The sequence below is a fragment of the Colossoma macropomum genome, unplaced genomic scaffold, assembly GCF_904425465.1.
Source record: "Colossoma macropomum unplaced genomic scaffold, Colossoma_macropomum, whole genome shotgun sequence".
NCBI classification, from domain to species: domain Eukaryota; kingdom Metazoa; phylum Chordata; class Actinopteri; order Characiformes; family Serrasalmidae; genus Colossoma; species Colossoma macropomum.
The window spans coordinates 15111534-15134018 of record NW_023494806.1 but is presented as its reverse complement, the minus strand read 5'-3'; the positions used below and the strand labels follow the sequence as shown (position 1 = coordinate 15134018).

The 22485-nt window shown below is 37.6% G+C and overlaps 2 protein-coding genes across 2 annotated transcripts; both read left to right on the top strand.

Annotated features, from left to right (window-relative positions):
* The first annotated feature begins 10767 nt into the window (after positions 1–10767).
* LOC118827609 (natterin-3-like) lies at positions 10768–13119 on the top strand. The gene is made up of 3 exons (XM_036599034.1): positions 10768–10854; positions 11073–11199; positions 11849–13119. The coding sequence occupies exons 2-3, from the start codon at positions 11073–11075 to the stop codon at positions 12928–12930; spliced, it is 1209 nt and encodes a 402-aa protein (XP_036454927.1). The 5' UTR covers positions 10768–10854; the 3' UTR covers positions 12931–13119.
* Positions 13120–18698: 5579 nt separating this feature from the next.
* LOC118827547 (natterin-3-like) lies at positions 18699–22268 on the top strand. Its single transcript, XM_036598949.1, has 3 exons — positions 18699–18824; positions 19322–19415; positions 21036–22268. The coding sequence occupies exons 2-3, from the start codon at positions 19322–19324 to the stop codon at positions 22127–22129; spliced, it is 1188 nt and encodes a 395-aa protein (XP_036454842.1). The 5' UTR covers positions 18699–18824; the 3' UTR covers positions 22130–22268.
* The last annotated feature ends 217 nt before the right edge of the window (positions 22269–22485 follow it).

Sequence of the window (22485 nt, the reverse complement as noted above, 5' to 3'; positions counted from 1 at the left end):
TTTGACTGACAAATTTTGCACAGTCTGTAATTGTAGTTTCAGTGTGCACCTGTATGGTAAGTGGACCTGATAAAATAGACACTTAATGTAGATCCAACCTAATGAAGTGGACAGAGAGTGAAAAAGTTAATGTAAAATGATTGTTGACTGGCTTTAATTTTTGAGCATATTGATTGTCAATAGCTGGTAAATTTTACAGAGGCCATCTTTTTTGAAGATCACCAAACAGAGGATTACTGTCTTTTACCAATACTATTTTTCACTTTTTATCTTTTCAGTTGCCATTTTCTTTCAGAAATGCTACAGCAGAAATTGTAATTGGTGATGTTTGTTGAATGAAAACTTACTGACTGCAAAAGTCAGAAACCAACCTTCATGTATTTAATTTCCTGTCAAAATGGCCATTAAGTACAAGTTGTTCAATTTTCTCTGTCAGTTTTCTGCTTTTTCCTTTCTTCTTTTTCTTCATTAATGGCTTCTTGACAGCTACACATCCTTTCAGACTCGAAGTATTGGTTGTCTTCTCACAGTGGAAGGATGGACAGAAACACCTGTGGATTTTTTCAGACGTGAAGCAAGTGTGGAGCTTGATTTTCTCCTCTCTCTCAAAGACAAAATCTTTAAGTGCTGTTTATCTGTTTGGGACAGTTTTGGTGGTCCACCAGGTCTTGCCTCACTGTTAGGAGTCCCATTTTCTCTAGATTTTTGAATATCTTTTAACTGCACTTTTGGAAATTCCTGCTTTTTCACTTTCTTTTGCTTTGATTTTTGATCTTTCCCTTCCTTATGCAAGTGGATTATCTTATATCTAATCTCTTCAAAAATATATCCTGAAAAATGAATAACTTAATAGCTGTTTTGACTGCAAATTAAATAAATGAAGGGGTGTAATTCCTTTAATCCCTTGTGTTCACATCAAAAACCTTTGAGAGAAAAGTCACTGTAGGCTATAGATAGGCCTGAATGCTGGGTATATCTCACACTCTTACCTCACACACACACACACACACACACACACACACACACCCTCTTTCACTTAAAAGTCTCTTCTTTCTCTTTTAACTTGCCACCACCTCACTGTTCTGCTACTAGTAGCACTTTGGGTACCACTAAGAGGAGATCACACAGGAGGGAGGAGAAAAAACAGATTTTTATTACATGAATTATTAAACTTTCAAATATTAAAGGAGGCTGAGATTCCAATGTATTGTGCGGACGCGGCCCTGAAATATTGATGCAAGGAGATGCAGGGTATGGAGTGGTTATTTTTCCTCTCCTGCATCCTCCGTCCACTAGTGTTTTCAGAATCCCCAGAGGAGCCTCTCAGGCTCAGCAGCATGCTGGAGCTGGGGTGAATTTCAGGGCCAAAATGAAGGAATGAAGAAGTTTAGGAGAGACAGGTGGATATAAACAGCCTGCAGTGCTGTCTCAGAAACCCTAAATGTGCTGTACTGGAGCTCTACTCTACTCTTTATCTACTTTACTTGCTTACTTCCTTACTTTACCATTTTACTTACTGTCAGTTCTCACAAATAAGACCACTGTTGGCCTACTTACTGTAGGATTGCAGAGTGGAGTTGGATATGACTACATTGGGAAGAAAATTGTAAAAATCCCCCCAAAAATGTTTGAGAAAACTTATCATTATACAGTATAATGTAGCTAACAAGTAATGGAAGCACATACCCATCATTGAGCATTCTGCAAACAGCACAAATGCATCACCCATTTATCAAATAATCTCATATAGGCTTGCTAATGTGTTCTCTGAGGCTGTTTCATAACTCATTGTTATCATATGTGTTGTCATGACTTTTGTCTATAAAAATGGACAAATGTTTGGACAAAGCTCAGACTTCAAGATGGCTGCTACTGCTGTTTTTAGCCATGTACGTTTGATAACTTTTATAAAAGTGTGTCTTACAGTGTCAGACACCACACATGCGAGGCTAATTGAGAAAAACTCAACACAGTTTGAATTGTGTGATGTGTGAATGCAGTTTGCAGTGCTAACTGGGTGAAGATTAAGCTTCTTGTTAGCTACATTCACCTCATAGCTCCAGTGCAAAACTACAGAGACAAACTTTGAACCCCAAACATATCCTGGCTTGAGGTAAGGGGGAGAAAACTGTGTAAATCTATTGCTTAAATATCATGGATGGAAGCACATGATTCCTAAAGAGACAGAAACTGGAACACCTGTGTAGCCAGCATGTATTTGATAATTACATATTTGATCACCACATGCATCAGTGAATTAGGAGGTAAAACACTTGGTTGTAAAAGTAGAGAAAGAGTACAGTACTAGAGGTTTACTGAAACTGATAAATATTTCAATAATTTAACATTTTATCTAATTTCCATCCATCAAAATTTATTATATTGCTTATTTTTATTGTTTATTACTTACTGTATCTCGAAATTACGGCCAGGTTTAAACAAAGTGCCAATGTTTTTTTGTTTTTTTTTCTGTGGTGGTAATTTAGTTCTTGGTGAACAGTACCTTAGTTTGTCAGAACAACATTGCCAACATTTTATTAATACAGCTCTGCATATTTACAGGCCACATTTAAGCTGATTAATTGATTATTCGTCAATTCACACAAATAAACGAATATCAAAATATTTATTTTTTTGCAGTCCTATAAATTTCATGACAGTCTTGAGGGTTCGTTGATCTGATATTATAGTCACTTCAACTAGATTGGAACTTACTCCTATACATTTTCTTTGAGCTCATAATCACCACCAGTTCTAGACCACACTTCCCCTAACACATACCAATGCATGTCTATTATTAATGTTTGGTGAATTTTGTAGAGTCTAGAAAAAAGGTCTCATTTTTGTATGTCTAAAGTTCTCCCTGCAAGTTTTTGCTTCTTTCACCACCAAAATAAAGACAAAGCATCTCTTTCTTTAGTCCAGGGGGGTATTCCACAAAGCAGAGTTCTCAGTTTAGCTAGATAACTTAAGCCTAAACTCAAGCCTGTCTAATAGGAAAAGAGCTGAGGGATATTCCCATTGGACAGTCCTCATCTTTGGGCTTAAGTTATCTGGCTAACTGAGGAATGCTGCTTTGTTGAATACCCCCAGGTCCATGCACAATACTCAAAATACCCCATCAAGACTGCCTTCCAGCACCTGTCGGACAAGTGAGCTACTTTCTTTCCCGCAACTAAACAAACCAAAACATAGCCTTCAAATCACGCCAGTGTGGCAAGAAACCTTAACATCTCCTAAATGCAAAGTGACAGCTTTGTTTCTGAGTTCCTGTATCACCCCCAAAAACAAATAAAAAAAGCTGAGATAGCACGAGGGTTTGTTTCCACTCAGTGTCAGCTGAGTCAGAGAAACAGAGCTGCGTGGCATCTGTTACAAGAGTGTCTAATTAAACTAAGACGAATGAGCCAGAGGCAAGCTGCAGGCATGGCTGCTCTGAAAAATTCACAGTCATCCTAAATTGTGCACCCAAGGATGATACTCCAAAAGCATGCAGAGATCCAGTAATGCTGCCTGGTGAAGATCTAACCGAATGATGCCTCATTGTGGACTCTAATAGTGTCTCAAAGACATACATCATTTCCACACAAACGCAATACATTTCATCAATATGATTATTGCCAAAAAAAAAATTGTGTTACTATGTAATATATGCATGTGATCATGATGCATTGCTTTTTCAGTGAAAGTACAAAGCAGTTTGGAAGCGTTTGGACTAATTGGGCATGAATATGTCATTTTTCTGTAATAAAACAAATTCAGTGTGAACAATTCCTTTGTGGTTTGGTCAGTGGTTATCAAACATTTTTCCACATGACGTCATTTCCTGTTTATGAATGTTATGTCACACCACATTTGCTGAAGTAAAGCGTTCATCATATGCCATTGTCATGTGGAATAAATCGGTCTGTTCATTCATGATGATGCCAGTGGGTTTCACTGACTCTTGCTGTCATCTGACATACATCTGTAGCTTTCAGTGATGCATAATAATCTCAGTGTCATTTCAGTTTGTTTATTAACAGAATGCTTATGAAAAGGATTGTCAAATGCGCCATAGAAGAACCACTTTTTATCCTTAAAGCACTGTTTCTCAATCCTGGTCCTGGAGGCTCTGCACATTTTAGTGTTTTCACTGCTTTAACACAACCACTTTAAGGTCCACTTACAACATTTGTGTGGTTTTATGTATCAGTCAGAATTCATTTTTACAACAACCATTGTCTAACCTTTCTTCATCCCATAGAATTAAGCAGACTATTTGTGTTAGTTTAAGAGTATATATATGATCTCAGTTCTGACTACCCTGTGTCTCTTTCAAAAAGGAGTCCAGGCTGAAACACTCCTTATAACTTCAGCATGAATGGGCAGGGCTAAACCACTGTAAGCTGAATAGATATATGTGTGTAAATGTGTTGATTTCCGTGACATCACAAAAATGGTCAATTCAAAGCTGGCTGTTTTTGCAGCTTAGTTTCCATATATGTGTGGAGTGGGATTTGAAACTTAACATTGTTTACACAATGTCACAAAACGTATTGTGGTGCATTGTGGGATTGTTTAAGTACACTGGATGCTCTGCACTATGCAGGGGTCCTCTAGGACCAGAGTTGGGAAGAACAATAGTTCTTCTATGAATTCTTTATGGCATATTAAAAGGGTGCTTGTACACATTTCAGCTTATTTGTGGAAAAGTATCTTTATCAAAGGAAACAATCTGTTGAGAACAGTTACTAGGAGACATGCTTAATAAAACTGAAATGTCATTCGTTTCATGATGTCTGTTTCTTTCATTTCGTGTCAGTTTCATGTCATAAAACCTTCTAGGCGTAATTTTCTGTGAACTGAATTCACTCATTTTATTCTCTTTTGCTCCCAAGAGGATAAAATCTGCTCCTTTTCAGCATGTCATATGTGCACAAATGTGGGCAGGCAGGTTTCCTTGCAGCTGCTTTATGCAAATGTGTTGGAAGACAAAAAGCCATTTATATTTGATAAAGTACAAGGCAGCCTCATCACTCCTCCGTCTGAACAGAGTTTTAGGGAGAGAGGAAAGTGAGCGAGTGGAATGAACTCACGCCGTACTGACTGGCTTCAGGGTTCATTCTCGGCTTTTAGACCTGATGTTTTATTGAACTTATTTGCATTTTTATAAGTGAGCCAATCCACCATGACTTAAGGGAGAACATGAGTTAAATCTTGATTTTGATTCCAGTTCCAGTTTAAAAATGTTTTGCTAACTATACTATTGATTTGAAATTAATCAGGTTGTAAACTTTACTCTGTAGGAAAGATTAGGAGGATGCTGATGTGTAAATGAATATTGATCAAAAATAACAATAGCCAAAAGTCTAATAACAGGTTTGTAGGAACAAAGCATGGGGTATTCCATTCATTCCATGAAATGTTTTAGTTTTTAAGCTGAGATCTGGATACAGTTTCAAATTTAATTTCTTGTATGCATTTAATTTGTTTTGTAAATAGTCTTTTTTTCATCCAGTTACCACTGCTATAATGTGAATATTAACTACCTTGTACCTCTGTGGGATTTAGTACTGCATAAACTGTGTTGCTGTGTATAGTTTTGTACATTGCTCATAGTTTACACTGTTGTGTTATTTGCTGTATGTGTAGCCTGTGTTTATAGGGGGTGTTTATATCACTGGCCTGGCATGACTCTATCATGCGATAGAGAACTCACTGAGTGCATTTACATGCATTTGCTAATCTGATAACTGCAGAAAATCAGATTTTGTCAGTAATTTGTTTACATGCACTTGGGTAAACAGATAATGGGAAAACGCTGGGTCTTTAAAGTCAGACAGTAATTGGTTTTCTGCTTTGCAACCACCCTGATAAGCACCACAGAATAAGATGTGATGTTTTTTTTAAACATTGAATCGCTTTACTGGAAACTATGTGGTTGGGTCATCTTCACTCCAAAAGTGTTTTATTTCCATCTCACAGATGCTGTGATAGATGCTGCTTGCTGTTTCTGGGACAGCAGTCTGTTTTTGCACATGACTGACTGAGAAAAACAAAAGAAATCAGAGTAAGTGTACACATGTACTAAAAGCCGGATTACTGTGCTAAAATCTCTTTATCAGATTTCTAGAAACCTGATAACAACCTTAACCCGATCTAAGATATTGGAGTATGCTGTTTACATGACCACTTGAATAATCAGATAACTGCTGAAATCTCATTACGATTGAATTATTAAGTGCATGTAAACTCTTTCACTAAGTGAGTTTTATCTTTTTCATGTGTAAAATATTCATGACAGTCAGAGAAAGAACAGAATGTGAAACAGCAGAGAAATAAATATAATGAATAATGTCAGTGTTGGTGATTAATAGGACAGTCCCAGAAACTGCCTTTGGGCTCAGTATTCGGATGCCGTGCCTAGAGCAAAGCACGCTGGGATGCATAATCAGCTGATCTGAGAACAGCCTCTATAACAGGCTCATTAAAGGACTCATTGCTTGAAATTCCCAGTAGAGTAGCTCTGTGCCATTAGGATCTACTCAGCCCATGAATGATCCTGTTACCCAGCTGTAATTACTCACACTGTGAGAGACACATGGGCATTTAGAGGTACAGTTAAAGTGCTGCATGTGAAGGCCTCGTCATTGGGGAAAGCTAATGAATGCTATGTCTTCTTATTAAAGGAATAATGTTCAACCTAATCTGTATTTGCTGCATCTCCAGCATATGGTCAGTTACCACAATCACTTTGACGCATTTCCTTTTACTTAGAAAAGATACAAAAATGTGTTAAACCTATAAACAAATACATTCTCTGGCCAAATGTATTTGCAAATGAAATTGAAAATCTGTACAATGTGTTCTTACAGAGATGGTTTTCCACAAGAAGAGATTTGTGGTATTTTATGTTACCCGCACTGAATCAGAATCACTTTATATCACCAAGTATATAAAACCATCTACCACACATTCTCCATCAATCTGAAGAACCCCTTCATGATGCAAAGAAACCTTTAATCATGCAAAGGGTTCTTTGAGTGTTAATCGTTCTATATAGGACCACTTTCTTTACTAAAGAACCCTTGAAAAAACAACTTTTTTAAGTGTGTAGATTTATGAATCACTGCTTTCTGTTTTTATGTCCCAACATTTTTGGAATTGGGTTTGTACAAGCATTATGGGAGAAGGCAATTTTCTACATTATCCTTCAGCCTTGATACCAGAATCCATCACTGTTTAATTACAAGTAGCACCAATATAATAAAATCATATAATACTTCCAAACAAACTTGGGTTGGAGCAAATATGATCTCACAGCTACTGCCCCACCACACTCTTGCTTTAAATGCCATCACCACCCAGGTCTACCATCATGTGATTTGTAATGTGATCTGAAGGACTTCCTCTGGAACATTTCATGTAAAAATGCTAACATAAATTCAGGGGAGTCTCACGGCTGGTGCATTAGCCTAAATACTGGCAGCACTGAAGTATTTCCAAAGTGAAGGGGAAAGGTAACAGGGTGATACTAAGCACACCTTTGCCATTATTCCACATGAGGGAAAATTTACTAGGGCATTTCATCTGAGCAAAAGGAGAGGGCTGGAGAAGAGTATGAGCATCTTTTATTTATCCATTCAGAAGTGCAGCAAATCCAGTGTCCTTGTGGCAAAAAAGCACTCATGCATCTCCATCATAGAGTAGATACTGCAAAAACCATGGACCCCCACCCCCTCTGACTTTTAGTCCATTCAAATATGAATACTTTTAAACAGACATACAGCAGAACCATGCATTTTGTGCTAGAGTCACTAAAATGTCTTTCTCTGGGGAAAAAATGCTGAAGAACCTTCTAATATCATGTTCAGAGATACACTTTATGTCCTAAGGTTTGTAGACACCTGCTCATCCAATGTTTCGTCTGAAATCAAGAGTATTTTGTCCAATGCTGAAGTAAAAGCCTAGTGTTGTGGAGTGGCTGAGTCAAAGTCCTGAGCTGAATCTCATTGAGATGCCGTGGCAAGACCTGAAACGGGCAGTTCACGCTTGAAAACCCTCCAATGTAGTCAAATTAAAACAACTCTGCAAATAAGAGTCGACCCAAATTCCTCCACAGCGATGTAAAAGACTCATCGCAAGTTATCACAAACATTTGATTGCAGTTGTTACTTCCAAGTGTGGCACTACCAGTTAGTAGGTTATGGGGGCAATTACTTTTTCACATGGGTGATATAGGTTTTGAATGAATCTTTATCTTCTATAAACGGAATGATCATTTAAAAGCTGCATTTTGTGTTTATCGGGTAAGGGGCAAGTTAAGTTTTTCCCCTCACCCATGGGCAGCACACAGCAGAACAGGGTTCCCTGCTGGAGCAAGAACACCATGCTATATCAAAAATAGTCTTTGAGCAAGATGCCTAGCACTACATTCACCTACCTCTGTAACAGGATTAAAACACTACATGCTTTTTACAGCTGGGTAAAAGAATCTGCCAAATGCCATGCTGGCTGGCGCTGGCTGTGCTGATGACCACACCAGGAGGCGCCCTCTGGAAAAAGGGACTTAAATGTTGTTAATGTTGTTCATCAGTTAAAGGTATGTAGTATGTGTTTATTGTGTTATCTTTGTGTTGGGCTGTGAGTGATTTGTGTTGAAGGTTAGTCACTGCAGAATAGAAGTAGTTGGCTACTGGTGACCTCCTTCATGGGTTTGGCTTTGTGTTACATGCTTTTCTGCACTCCTGTTATTCTGAAAGTTACTGACATCCTATATCCTTGGGGTCAGTTTGAGCCTTGGAAGGAATTCTGGAAGGAATTGAATCTTGGAAGGAATTCTGTCCCTCCCATGAGGTGTGAACTATCAGTGGTTCTCGCACTTCTACAGGTGTGGTTATGTTAGGTTAGGGCCCTAAAGTAGAGGGAAGTTTTTTAAAGATTATAAAGTTATAAAATTATAGCGATCTCAATATCACTCAAAACAACCAAAACAAATGTGTGTAAAATGTTGATATTTCTTATGTTTTACACAGCTAAAACAGCCTGGGGTCAAAACTGACCCCAAAGAACACTAAGGTATACAACATATGTAAAGGATATTAAAAACATATCATCATGTTAAGTTTATTTTTGCCCAGTTGTCCCCATAAAATTAGTAAAAGTCATTAAATATGAAGCAAAAAATGGTGTCAATCATTTTAGATCATTTAGAGATGATAAACATTGAATGGTGTCAAATTGAACCAAAAAATAATAAGAGGGTTGATAAAGAGCACTTGTTGTGGAACCATGGCCTCCCCTGCATCTTACTCTATGCTGACACTACAATCTGAAAAGAAAAAAGTTGGTATGATTCAAAGAGTTTTGACTAATTGTACTTCTTAGAACAACAAACATTCTTTTGTTAGGTCAACTAAATTTTTTTTTCAGTGCTGACAACAGAAGATCAGTCAGTAGAACTAAGTATTTACAGAAGTTGAGTAAACAAGAAAAAAGGTAGTGAAAATTGGCACTAAGATTTATTTTGTTTGCAAACTTTTTTTTTACAGTGTAGATGTTTGAAAACTGTTGTGAGGATTTGATTGAAATTCAGCCATGAAAGCATTAGTGAGGTCAGGTCGGGATGTTGGATGATTAGGTCTGGCTTACAAAAGCTACTCCAACTTTTTGCAAAGGTAAGCTATTGGAAGGAGCACTATCACTAAAGAGAAGCCCAATGCTGGGGCGCTTTATACCCTTCTAGCTGACAATTGGCATTGGGCATCATGGACAGCTGCTCCAGAGCATCCCATTTGCAATGTTTTTCAATGCAGATGTGTGTCATATAATAAGGTACAAAAGAATCAAACAGCCATTTTTTGAGCATTCTGCTATTCATTCCTATGGTAAAAAATCCAACTTCAATTGCTTTGTGGAAACCATACATCAAATCAAAAGGATGTATACAATCAGACGGAACATTTTGGGGTTGGTTCTGTGTCTATCCCTTGAAAACTGATGAGTTAGTGGATAAAAATTAGTCAAGATAGAATAGTCAAAGAATATGTTAAACATCAGGTAAAGCTGTTGAACAGATTAATCAAGAATATTGCAGGCATGTGAAAGTCTACCACAATAAGTAAACAACAGCAACAGACCCCAGAGGGTTTACTACAAGTCAGAACAACAAGAAGCCTAAAAGATCTAGGACTTATAAAGAGATGAGATCAAGATTAGCATGCAGTAGACTGCTACAATGAGGACAGTGTGGTGAAACAAGGATCTTCTCATGATCTAAAGTAGCAGAGATATGTTCAGAAACATTACTGCAGATATAAGGCTGACTTGGCAGAGTAGTTCATTTTACAGTGTCATAATGAAAGTGCTGTTTTGGCTAAGGTATCCTGCTGTTCTTCTATAGCACAGTTTGTTTACCATTTCGTTTTTTGCCAGCTATGGAAGTTTATGCTAATTCTCATGGTTGCTGCCATTAGGTGATTTTTATTGAAAGTAAATTGGGCAATGCCACCCATCACAAAGAACATTGTAAACAGTCCAGTTCATTTTCTACTTGAGAGAAGATATGTTAACTTTTCAAGAAAGACAAATGTTACAGTTCACCATATTATTACAGACGTGTAGTCTGTCATCATATTAAAGAGCCTTATCACTATAAGGTTAATAATGTATATTATCACAAATAGTCTATTTCTCACCTGTCTATTTGGAAATGTGTCATATTACAATGCAGTGTTATGCTTAGTTGCTACAGTAACGATGAGCCCTGAGAGTGTGATAGAATGACTGGAGTTTATGACTTGAGAGATCATAAATGTGCTATATAAGCCTGAACAGTCAGGATGATCTGCACAGAGGGGTCAGACTACAAAGGTACGTGCGCTCTTCTATACAAAAATATGTGGATGTGTGAATTATGAACATATTCTTTTATTCAAAAACCAAATCTGTCAAGCATTTTATACAAGACAACAGTTTTAATTGTAAGCAACTGAGAGAACTGTCCATACTGTGACAAAGGCCACATATGCAGTACTGAATGATTTTCAGATGACTGCTAATTTTGAAAAAACAACATATGTATTTTGTAGATGAAGCTGTTTGCTATCATTGCTGCACTCCATCTGGGGGCTTTGTGTGCCCTTGCTGCTGAGACACCAGAGAAACCAATAAGCAACCTGAAAAAGTTAGTGGAGAAAACATCACATGCAGAGAAAGGTGGTGTATTTATCTTCAAGTTGTATTAACACATTTACAGTCATATGCATATGTTTAAAAACTGACAGTCAAATGTTGAAATTTTGTTGATTTTTCTAAGTGCAAATAAGTTAACACATACTCTACAGAGAACAAGCCCAAATGTGACATTTCTACACATTTCATCGCATAATTTCTATTTATTTACTGGGTTTACCATATTAGATTAAAATATACAATATAAAGACACCGTAACTTTTTCACACCCCACAATTTTAGTTTTTCCCCAGTGTGTTCAATTCTGAAAAATAAACTGTAATTGTGCATTAAAATGCATAGACGCGTGTTCTCTGTAGACTAATTTTTACTTAGAAAATCAACAAAACATAATTTGACTGGGGTGTCCAAACTTTTGACTATGACTGTATAGTGGTATATAGTAAATTTATAATTATAATAATGCATTTTAAAGGTTTTGAGTTCAACATGTTTTTGTTGACAAAATCTCAATTTTGGATCTTTTAATTTCTGTACAATTTCACAGTCTTGAAGTCTTTGTAATTTTTCAGTCTATAATCTGAAGTAAAGTGACAAACAAAATATCAAAGCAGCGTATCTTTCTCCTGTATGTCATAACGGGGATTTGTTATCATTTCTTATTTTAATGCAGTACCTCTACTGAACCCCGTCCTAGAGGGTAAAGTCCCAGATCTCTCCAATAATGCTCCAGTCGTTGGCCCCCTAACACCTCCAGATCTTCAGGAACCAGTGAGCTATTCACACTTGTTTGGCGACAACGTCAATCTTAACTGGACCAAGTGGGAGGGCTCTCTTCCCAACGGTGCAGTCGGCATCTACAATGGGTACACCAAACGTACCGATTACATCTGCAAGTACAACTGTGAAGCAGGCTTCTATACACCTAGCAAAGGCCCATACTGCAACTACCCTTATGGTAACAGAGAATACCATGCCCCTGAGTTCGATGTCCTAGTCAACTTAGACAACTTTGAGTTTGTGGAGTGGAAGGATGGCTCATATGGATCAGTTCCCAACCACGCTGTCAGAACTTGTGGTGGTGTTGGCATATTTATAGGCAAAAACAAGTATGGGCTTGGCAAGGTTGTACCTCAGTTTGAAGCCTTCTTCCTTCCTTGGGAGGGTGATGAGTACTGGTACAAGACGTACCAAGTTCTGGCCATCAACCGAGACGCCTACACTCAACATATCTCCCACGTAGAATATGGTATCGATGAAGTTGAACTCTTCCATTACCCACCAGAAACCATGAGGATCTCCAGCGTGACCAACAATGACTGCCAGGCCGTGACCAAGACGGTGACCATCTCCAAGACCACGGAGGTGGAGAGCACCTGGAACATTGGCCGATCCACCATGCTTGGTATCACGGCAGGTATCACCGCCAAGATCCCCTTGATTGGCACTGCTGGAGTGGAGTTCACTGGAGAGAAGACTCTGCAGTTCAACCGAGGAACCACCATGGTGGAAGCTCTTAGCCATGAGGTGTCCGTGCAGCTCACGGTGCCGCCCAACCACTCCTGCTCTGCACGCATGGAGGGCCGCAAGATCACCGCTGACATCCCTTTCAAGGCCAGGCTCAGCCGGACATACGCAAATGGAGAAACCCAGTGGACCTCTATTAATGGCGTCTACGATGGCGTGCAGATCGGAGAGGTCCGAGCAGTGGTGGACCGCTGTGAGCCGATTCCAGACGCTAAGCCTTGCGCATAGACTCATACAAGCACAGTGAAACATTTCTGAAATCAGGACAATATAATTGCAAAATGCCATTTTTGAAAAAGCTTCCAAAAGTGTATTTGACCAAACTGACTGTGCTTAAAACACTACGTTTGAGAAGTGTGATACCCTGTCTTGCAGCAGTTTTGATGCAAAAGTCTAAATAATAAAGATTAATAACAACACCACTCTTGAGTTTCTCTATCATGTTTTTATGTCAAACATGTTTGTTTTTTAAAGGCAAATTCCACTGAATTTTCAGTTAGGGTGGTTTGATGTGAAATGTTCTGTTAAAGAGAAACTTACCATGTCAGAATTGCTCTCTGTGGTCGTGATAGGAACCAGACGTCTGCACCAAAACACTCGCTCACAACAAGCTATTACATGAAATGGTTATTAATGTGCTGAGACAAGGTTTTGGGATAGTTTTTTAATGCATTCATAGTGGAGGGATACATACAGGTCATTGTTAGGAAAAATATTCCCCAAAGAAAACTAATTTTGGGAGGTTACCACTATTTTTCCATTAACAACATTGCATATAAGACATGTGTACTCTCACTGTTCATTTTGAAAAGTAAATAAAATGGCTATATCTGTGTTATAGATATCTTGATCCCTGGTTCCTATCATCACGACTGGAAAGTGTCTGTAAATTTCTCCACAATGAACCATTTCACATTAAACCCCACAGAATGATTTTGTTTCTCAACAGCTGAATTGCGCAGAAAGTTTTTAATTTCACTCTAAGCAGAAAAATAAATAAATAATTCTGCATTTCCAAACTGCAATGCTTACTACAACTCTAGAAAGTCTTCTAGGGTAACTAGAAATCTGCATTTTTAAAGCTTAGCTAGCTTGATTAACCTTTATTAACATTTATTCAGTTTCCCGAATGAACAGTCTGCATCATACTGGCAAAACACAATTTTATGGCAGTTGTACATTATCATACACAGCACTTAATTCCATAGAGTAAAATTAAATAAAACACATTTCAAGAGAAAAACTGGCTTTTTTCCATCAAGGACATGCACAAATGAATGAAACAGATCTGACAATATCTTTTAATAGCTGTATCTCAGTAAAATCTCTCCCTCCTCAGCAAAATCAGTAGTAAAAATAAAATATGACCGATATTATCACCATAAACAACAGTGTGTCATCAGACTTGGGTAATAAAGACGCATTTCCTCAAGGACGCATATCAGTACTGTTCCTGATGACCTGCTTTATTAGATGTTCATCAGCCTTTTTTGCCTGATCAGCAGTCATTGATAAAGAGGTTGACATTTCAACATTAACTCATATTATAAAACTTGAAAGAGGCTTTGAGATTGTGATTATCTTGATGGAAGAAGATACTTTGCTCAGTGAATTCAGAGGCTGTGCTCTGGTCACCTTTGAAGTCCACATGTGATTTTTGTGTGACAAAACATTCAGTCAGTCATTCAGCATTTCAAACTTTTTTTATCCTTTAGAATTAAACAGGCTGCTTTTGTTACTTTTTACTAACCCCTTAAAATCTCAGGCTTATTGCATTTGAAGGCTTATTATTCAGTAACTACAGGGACTTCAATGTAAACAGGGTAAGCTATTCTTGGGTTGTAGAAGTGGGTAATAAAATTTTGGGCCCTCCAGCGAACCCTAGCCACGTAAAGTGTTAAAGGGAAATTCCTCTTTTTCTCCATAACGCAGTTGTTAGGATGTAAACAAAGTAATTCATGGTGTTTTGATGGTGCTTTGTAGATGATTGTACTGACTCAGATTTGTTTACAGTGGTGGTAATAGAAACCTGTGGTCATGATGTCTACAATGCAAATATAGATGTTTATTTACACTTTCTTTGGGGACTATTTTGCCTCACCACACCCCTTCATCATGAATGGGTTTTTAAAAGTATATTTTAGGCCAAGGCCTTAACACAAAACTATCATTAAAACAATGTTGGAGACATTAGTACTCATAATCACTTTTGTGTAATAGCTTTTGGTGAGGGAGCTTTTAGAGGTGTCTGGTTCCTATCACCACCACTGTGAACAATTCTGACTCATTAAGTTTCTCTTAGTAGTCTGGGCTGAAACACTCCTTATAACTTCAGTGTGAATGGGCAGAACTAAACTGCTGTAAGCAAAATTGGTTGATATATGTAAATACCCTGTTTTTCAGTATTGAATCATAAAAAGAATGAATTCACAGCAGGCTTTTTCTGCAGACTGTATGGACTGGGAACTTTTGTAGTGCTTACATCAGACATCAAACTTTTCACTTCAAAAAAGTGAGAATATTGTAGGTTTTCTATTGAATGAACTCTTTAATAAAATAACCCAAGTAGTGGGCTGTGGAGATGCAATCTATTAAAAGAGCCACTAACTGCCCACTGCATTAGCTTGGTATGATATCCACATCTGTGATGCCAGATAATGAAAAATGTAACATTCTGAAACAGTTCAGCTTAACAAAATGATATCAGTAACTAATGGAACTGTTTTTCCTTTGCAAAAGCCTGCACGCACAACACACATGCTTAAGTGGTGTTTGATAGCCATGCTGACTTACATTACATTCATGGGCTAACAACAATTGTCAACAAACGGCAATTGTCCATCAGGCAATGTTGTTGAGTGTACCATCACATCTGGACCTGTGAGACTGCAGATAGGATTGATCTTTACACTAGAGCTTTCCACAAGTTTTCCTATGAAGTGACTATTTTGCTTTGTAGCCTTCATGAGCAAATGTAGAAACTTTCAAAACAGAGTAGCTGGGAATAAACTGTCTAGCAACACTCTACAGCTAGTTGGGTTAAATATGAAGGGCCTGACTTAAAAAAGCACCCTCAGTCCTGCGGTTCTTCTCCAAGCCCACAACTGCTATCATCTATGCCGTGTGGACACGTGGACACCTCGGAAGTGCTGGGTGTGTAAGAGTGTTATGAGTGTGTATTTAGGACAGGCTATGCATGTACTGTAACCTGCAAAATTATCTTATCAATTATCCTGTTTTCTTTTAATAAGCTGTGATTATCTACAGTGGCTCAATATAGATTACAAGCACACTGCAGCTCAACGAGAAGGTAAATTAATAAACATGCTGGTAAAACAGCTGTAAGCAAACTCCTGCACTGATGAACGTATCTCAAGGAATTTTGGAAAAGAGGCCACTGCTGCGCCTACATCAGTGCGACCTTAACCACGCTGGGCTGCACTTAGAGCTGTTTAAACATTGCATTAACGTGTTCCATGCCCGTGTCGTGTCTGGATATACTTTGGCCGGATTCCATTTATGCTTTTAACTAAATTGTGTCCCCAGTTTGACCAGATGAGATCCGATTTTACTCTTCCTGCTTGCAAGGCACATCAACCTGTTTACATTTATTTCCTTGTTTATTCTCTTACCTGCTAGTCAGCACTCGGCAGATGCATTTCCGCTCAAGTTACATACGGAAATTGGAATGTAGTCTGATCAACAAAAATGTGAGCATCCCTTGAAACACTAAAATTAGAAATGGGACACATTTTGGCGTAATATGTGCAAGTGAGGACTACGAGACCACAAGTGCGCCAAATGGGACAGGGCCAAAGCAGCACTGCTAGAGGAAGTGTAGCAGTCAAAAAAGTTGCACTGTAAGCCCAGATAAGTTGAATTTACTTTAAAAAATTGAGGTAACCGGTTACCTTAACAAAGTTAAGTAAAGTGTAAGCTTAGCATAATTTAAAACATTGTTATTCTGCCTAAAAAGTGACTTAATTTTTTTGCCCAATAATTCTACTTGAGTTCAAGTAAATAAAATACTGATTTCTACTTAGTTTTCTTTTCTATTCCATTTGACTTCAATATCTCCTAAATCTTGCACTGAGACAGTTCTCTCTTCTCAGAAATTGACAGAAATTTAAATTGACTTTCAATCAATTAAAATTGACATTAATTGATGAAGGCATCATTTTGACTTTATTCAATATGTAAGACTTTTTATGAATTTTAACTGGTGTACATTAATAACCAGATAAAGGCGCTACAATATGAAAGAAATATTTACAGACACGAAAACAGCAACTAGTGATTTTTTAATGTCTTTGATTAAAATGAGTGTGTCTTGACTGCTAAAAAAGTAACCCTACTAATTACTGTGTAGGATAGGAACTACTTAGAGGTGGCCCGTCTGAACTCAAATTTATAACAGTATTTTCTATTTGGAAAATAACAATAAAATATCTTAAAAAATGATTTTATTAAGGATAAAAAATGTAATAAAACAATAATAAGAAGGTTTTATTATTATTATTATTATTATTATTATTATTATTATTATTGTTGTTGTTGTTGTTGTTGTAACATAAAAAACAAACACTGTGAGAAGTTTTTGACATACTTAAAAAATATCACACTTCTGTATCAGACATTTTGGTTTATAAACATCAAATTCTAAATAAATAAATAAATAATCTGGATTACTACAACACTGGATATTTTGTAATCTTCCATGATTCATGTATATATTTCATTTGACAGAATAACACTGAGGATCATACTTGGGAAGAACACTTGCTGGTCAATACAATGTGTGAGTGCAAGAGAACATGAGAATACCAATGTGAATGCCCAAATTACATTAAATATATTTTATTAATATTTAAATTAATTATTGGTCAAATTACTAAACTGATTTTCAAAGTCAGTTGCACTCAAGTACTCATGCAAGTGAATGAAACAGTGAATGACAGTATCTCTTAACATTTCTTCATGCAGTATCTCTGTAAAATCATCTCCACCTCCTCAGCAAAATCAGTGAGTGAAAGGAAAAATGTGATAAAGTGCTTCGGAGATGGCTTACATTATCATCGCTGACCCATCAGTGAAAAACAGTGTGTCAACAGGTTTGGGTCATAAATACTGATGATAACATGCCAAGGACACTCACCAATAGTCTGAGGATTGACCCTGACTCTCAGCCCAGCAACGGATTTATCAGAGGTCCATGAGCCTTTTTGCAGGATCAACAGTCATTGATAAAACTCATTTCATATACTGATATATACTTGAAAGAGGTTGGAGTTTGTGGTTATCTTGATGAAAGAAGATACTTTGTTCAGTGAATTCAAAGGCTGTGTTCAGGTCACTCTGTAAAAAAATAGGCTAGAAAAATACAGAGGACATCCTGCAATAATCTACTGTACTCTGTGACTACAGTGGTAAGGTGTTGCATTCTGGGAGTTATAGGTCAAGCAGCTTTTTGACAAAGTTAAATTGCTGGATTTTACAGTAATTAAGTGTTACTTGCAGAGAATATTGGGATCATTTAGATCATTAATTTGTGCAGCATTGAGAAGCCTATATTAGAATATTGTAGCACAGAGGAGTGGGGCATTCCACTATCCTCTTCTTTATTTAATTAGTGTTTATTTCTTATTCTAAAATTGCTTTCACATTGGTTTTTAATGTGATTTTTTTACCACAAAGATATGTTTTGTGTTTTAGTTAAGTAGTGTCATGTTGTCATATTAAAACACATGGTGATACGGCCAGTTTTGCAATCATTAGTCTAGCATAAGTGCCAGTACCTGCAGTAATATCTAGATATTCCTTTTTTTAGGGGGGGGGGTGGATTGGGTGGGGAAGGTGAGGCGACGTACTGACTATGAGACCTCACAAAGTGTTCTTTGCAGTGTCTTGGTATAATATCCACATTATGAAATATTTAACTTAAACTCCAGTTTAATCATTCAAAAACACATTCAGTTTATTGAGTGGTGGTGTATTGGTGGCAGTGTGAATACTGTATTCTCCTATGATGAGGTCACCAGTACTGGTTTATTGGGGGCAATTACAAGAGCTTAAGAGCCCTTTGACAGTTGCGTGCATCAGCACTTGAAAAGGAGTCCAACAAGGTAAAAGACACTAATATTATAGCTCGAAATCAATAATGCTGTTGTTTGAACAATGTTTTATTATAAATGGTGTAATATTTTTAAATGCATATGACTAAATATTACCATTATTAACTATATTTTGCTTTAAATCATGTGATAAAGCATGAAAAAGTATATAGTACAAGCTATTGATATTGTGCAAGCATGTGTTATTCACAGCAGACATTTCACTTAGCAGGTGTTTTCATTCGAGCTGTAAGACCATCATAAAAACCCACAGTATTTCCATATGTGCAGAGTTATTTCAAGCTGTATTTAACAGAATTGCTAAAAATGTGAACTATTTGAATCTTTGTTCACAGAGGGCTGGTTTGTATATGATATTAGAGATTTTGGATTAATGATGTGTAGTAATGTTGTAAGAAATGCAAATTAGTTCATTCAGTGTAATTTAATAATGCATAACTTGCTGACTTTCCACTGACGTTAACATGGTATTTTTGCTTGCTCACCAGATGAGGGCAGCAGTTCTTTTAGTGTTGGTGGTGCTGCAGTCCTGCTTACCATCACTGATCTCAGTCCCCACCCCAGAGCTCAGTGCAGCAAACAGTGAGTTCACTTTAGAACCACATTCTTTTAAACACTTTTAGTGCACTTGTGTCATCTATTCTTATTTGTAGCCATAAAGCATGACTTATGATTGCTCTTATCATGGAGGTAAAAGTGAGAGACATTAATAAAATGTCCTGGATGACTGTAGTAAGTACTAAGAATGCCATCAACACAATATTAAAAGGCTGAAATAGTGAATATGTTTAAAATGTGTATGCTTTCATGCTAGGCATCTGGCACCCATGATTAAATGACAGAGCTTGTTTTTCTATGAAGTTGCTTATAAATTCTAGTGGACATGATTTGGGAGGCTTATTTTGTTAGAGTGCAGCCAAACCAAACTGTGTAGTATCAGACAAATAATTTCTTTTCTAATTCTTGATTATGTGTCCCCTTGCCTTAAAGGGGAATTCCACTGATTTTGAAAAAATTCAATCATTTCGATATAAACAAAGTAGTCCAGAGTGGTCTGTTGCTCAGTTCTCGAGAATCTTACCAACTCGCATTTATTTACAGTGTTGGTGATAGGAACCATGAGTTGTGATGTATATAATGGAAATATAGCCATTTTATTGACCCCCCAAATTAACATGTGAACCCACATGCAACCTGAACGTATTATGTGTATGTTGATAATTATAAAAAAACAAAAACAAACAAAAAAATATTTTACCTTACAGTGGCTTGCATGTATATTTCTGCCATGAATGAGTGTTAAAAATATGCTTTAGGCCAAAAGAAAAACCTTAAAACTATCACAAAACAATGTCTCAGGCATCAGGCAGCATGTTCACAACCATTTCTTGTGAGGCAGATTTTAGAGGCGTTAAATGTTTCAAATGTCTGGTTCCTATCACCACCACTGTGAACAATTCTGGCTCAGTAGGTTTCTCTAAAATGAAGCATTACACATTGAGCCAATCTGAATGACTCTGTTTACTTTTTAATGACTGAATTGTGCAGAAGTTTGGAAAAAATTGTGGAATTTCCCTTTAATAACAGCATCAGTTCTGGTGTTTGTATGTGTGTATGTGAATTTCTGCTGCTGTTCCAAACTGATAACTGGGAGTAAGGTCTGGTGATATTGCCAGTCAGTCAAAGAGTCCTAATGTTCCATCATGTCTGTTGAACCAGTCTCATACAAGCACACTACAATTGTCATCCTGGAATGTGTGAATGCCAATGTTGTGTTCTTCTCAGACATGGTGCACAATGTTAGTGGAAAAGTGGGCTAAAATGAGCAGGAACTATGTCACGAGACAGGTATAATTCTTACCTGACAGGATTGCCGCTGTTATTAAGGCAAGGAGACGCGTATGCAAGAACAAAAAAAGAAATTACACATGCAACAAATTTTTTGTCGAGTGAGCTCGTATAGAGCTCTACAGATGCAAGACTGTTCTTGAACTCAGAAATTGTAGAAATTGTGTTAAAACTGAAACAAATTAAGTAAAAGTTTATCAATGTGTGGAATGTGGCCTACTTCATGAAAACAAACTTTTCTGGTGTATTAATAGTAAACAGGCCAAAGATTGACCAAATGATACACTTTAATTACAAACTTTGAATACTGGATCATCTGAATAATTTGGCCCCTAAATGTGTCTCTTCATTCAGAGGTACATCTAAATCCTGACCTGGAGGATGTTGTCCCACCTCTTGAAGCCTGGACTCCAGTGGTACTTCCTGACGCTCCCCCAGGATTAGCCTCTAAGGAGGAACCCTCACCGTTCATGTTCGAGGACAATGTCAGCCTAAAATGGGTTAGCTGGGATGGCTCGCTTCCAAATGGGGCTGTAGGCATCTACAATGGTTACACAGGCCGCACTGATTACATTTGCAAATTTAACTGTGAGGCTGGATTCTACACTGCAAGCAAAGGGCCGTACTGCAACTACCCTTATGCAGATGCTGAGTATCCAGCCCCTAAGTTTGAGGTTTTAGTCAATGAAGACCACTTTGAGTTCCTGGAGTGGAAAGAAGGCTCCTATGGTTCTGTGCCCAAATATTCAGTGAAGACATGCTCAAAACTTGATATCTACGTTGGTAAGAACAAATATGGGTTAGGCAAGGTTGTTACTAAACATGAAGCCTTTTTCCTGCCTTGGGAAGGCAAGGAGTATTGGTACAAGAAATATGACGTGCTGACCATTAACAGGGACACTTACAGCCAGCACATCTCCCATGTCGAGTATGCCGTTGACCAGATCGAGCTGTTCCATCACCCTCCAGAAACCATCCAAATGGCCAGAGCTACCAATTATGAGTGTTCCAGTGTTGAAAAGACAGTCCTTTTGGAGAAGACTAGCACCGTGGAGAAGTTCTGGGATATTGGTAGAGAAACCCGTAATGGAACCAACTCAATCATGACAGGGAAAATCCCAATCATCAACCCAGACAACGTGGACTTCACCAAGGAACAGACTGTCAGTTTTTCCCAGGGGACAAAGATGATAGAAACCATCAGCCATTCCATGTCGGTACAGGTCCTGGTTCCTCCCAATCATTACTGCTCAGTAAGGATGGATGCTAGAAGGATGACCGCCGACATCCCATTCACAGCCCGTCTGAGTCGTACATACAGCAATGGAGACACTCACTGGACCACCGTCACTGGGACATATGATGGTGTGAAGATTGGAGAGATTAATGCTGTGGTTGAACGCTGCAAACCCATTCCTGATGCTGAACCCTGCCCTGAAAGTGATTAAGACCACCTTTAAACATTTGCCTGATTAACAGAAAATCTACTTCAAAAATGGCTTGATAATAATGTGGATCGGCTTCCTTAATAACATGTGTCAACAGCAATAAACTGTTTATTGCAATAAAATGTGATTTGAACCTTGATTTCAAAATGGGTGCAATATAATATATTCAGAATATGAATTAATATGTTTAAAATAGTTCTACTTTTTTTAGAAAACAAATATACTGACACTGACTATTGAAATAGTAGCCAATATTAAAAGCCACTTTTGTACTGGTACTGAAGAAAGGTATTTTTACTTTTACTCATTATTTACAACAGTAACAATACTTTTACTTAAGTATGGGTTTCAGCTAC

Coding starts and splice junctions, on each gene's coding strand:
- LOC118827609 (XM_036599034.1), top strand. CDS start 11,073: ATGAAGCTGTTTGCTATCATTGCTGCACTCCATCTGGGGGCTTTGTGT. Junction 11,200..11,848: donor AACATCACATGCAGAGAAAG/GTGGTGTATTTA, acceptor ATTTTAATGCAG/TACCTCTACTGAACCCCGTC.
- LOC118827547 (XM_036598949.1), top strand. CDS start 19,322: ATGAGGGCAGCAGTTCTTTTAGTGTTGGTGGTGCTGCAGTCCTGCTTA. Junction 19,416..21,035: donor AGAGCTCAGTGCAGCAAACA/GTGAGTTCACTT, acceptor CTCTTCATTCAG/AGGTACATCTAAATCCTGAC.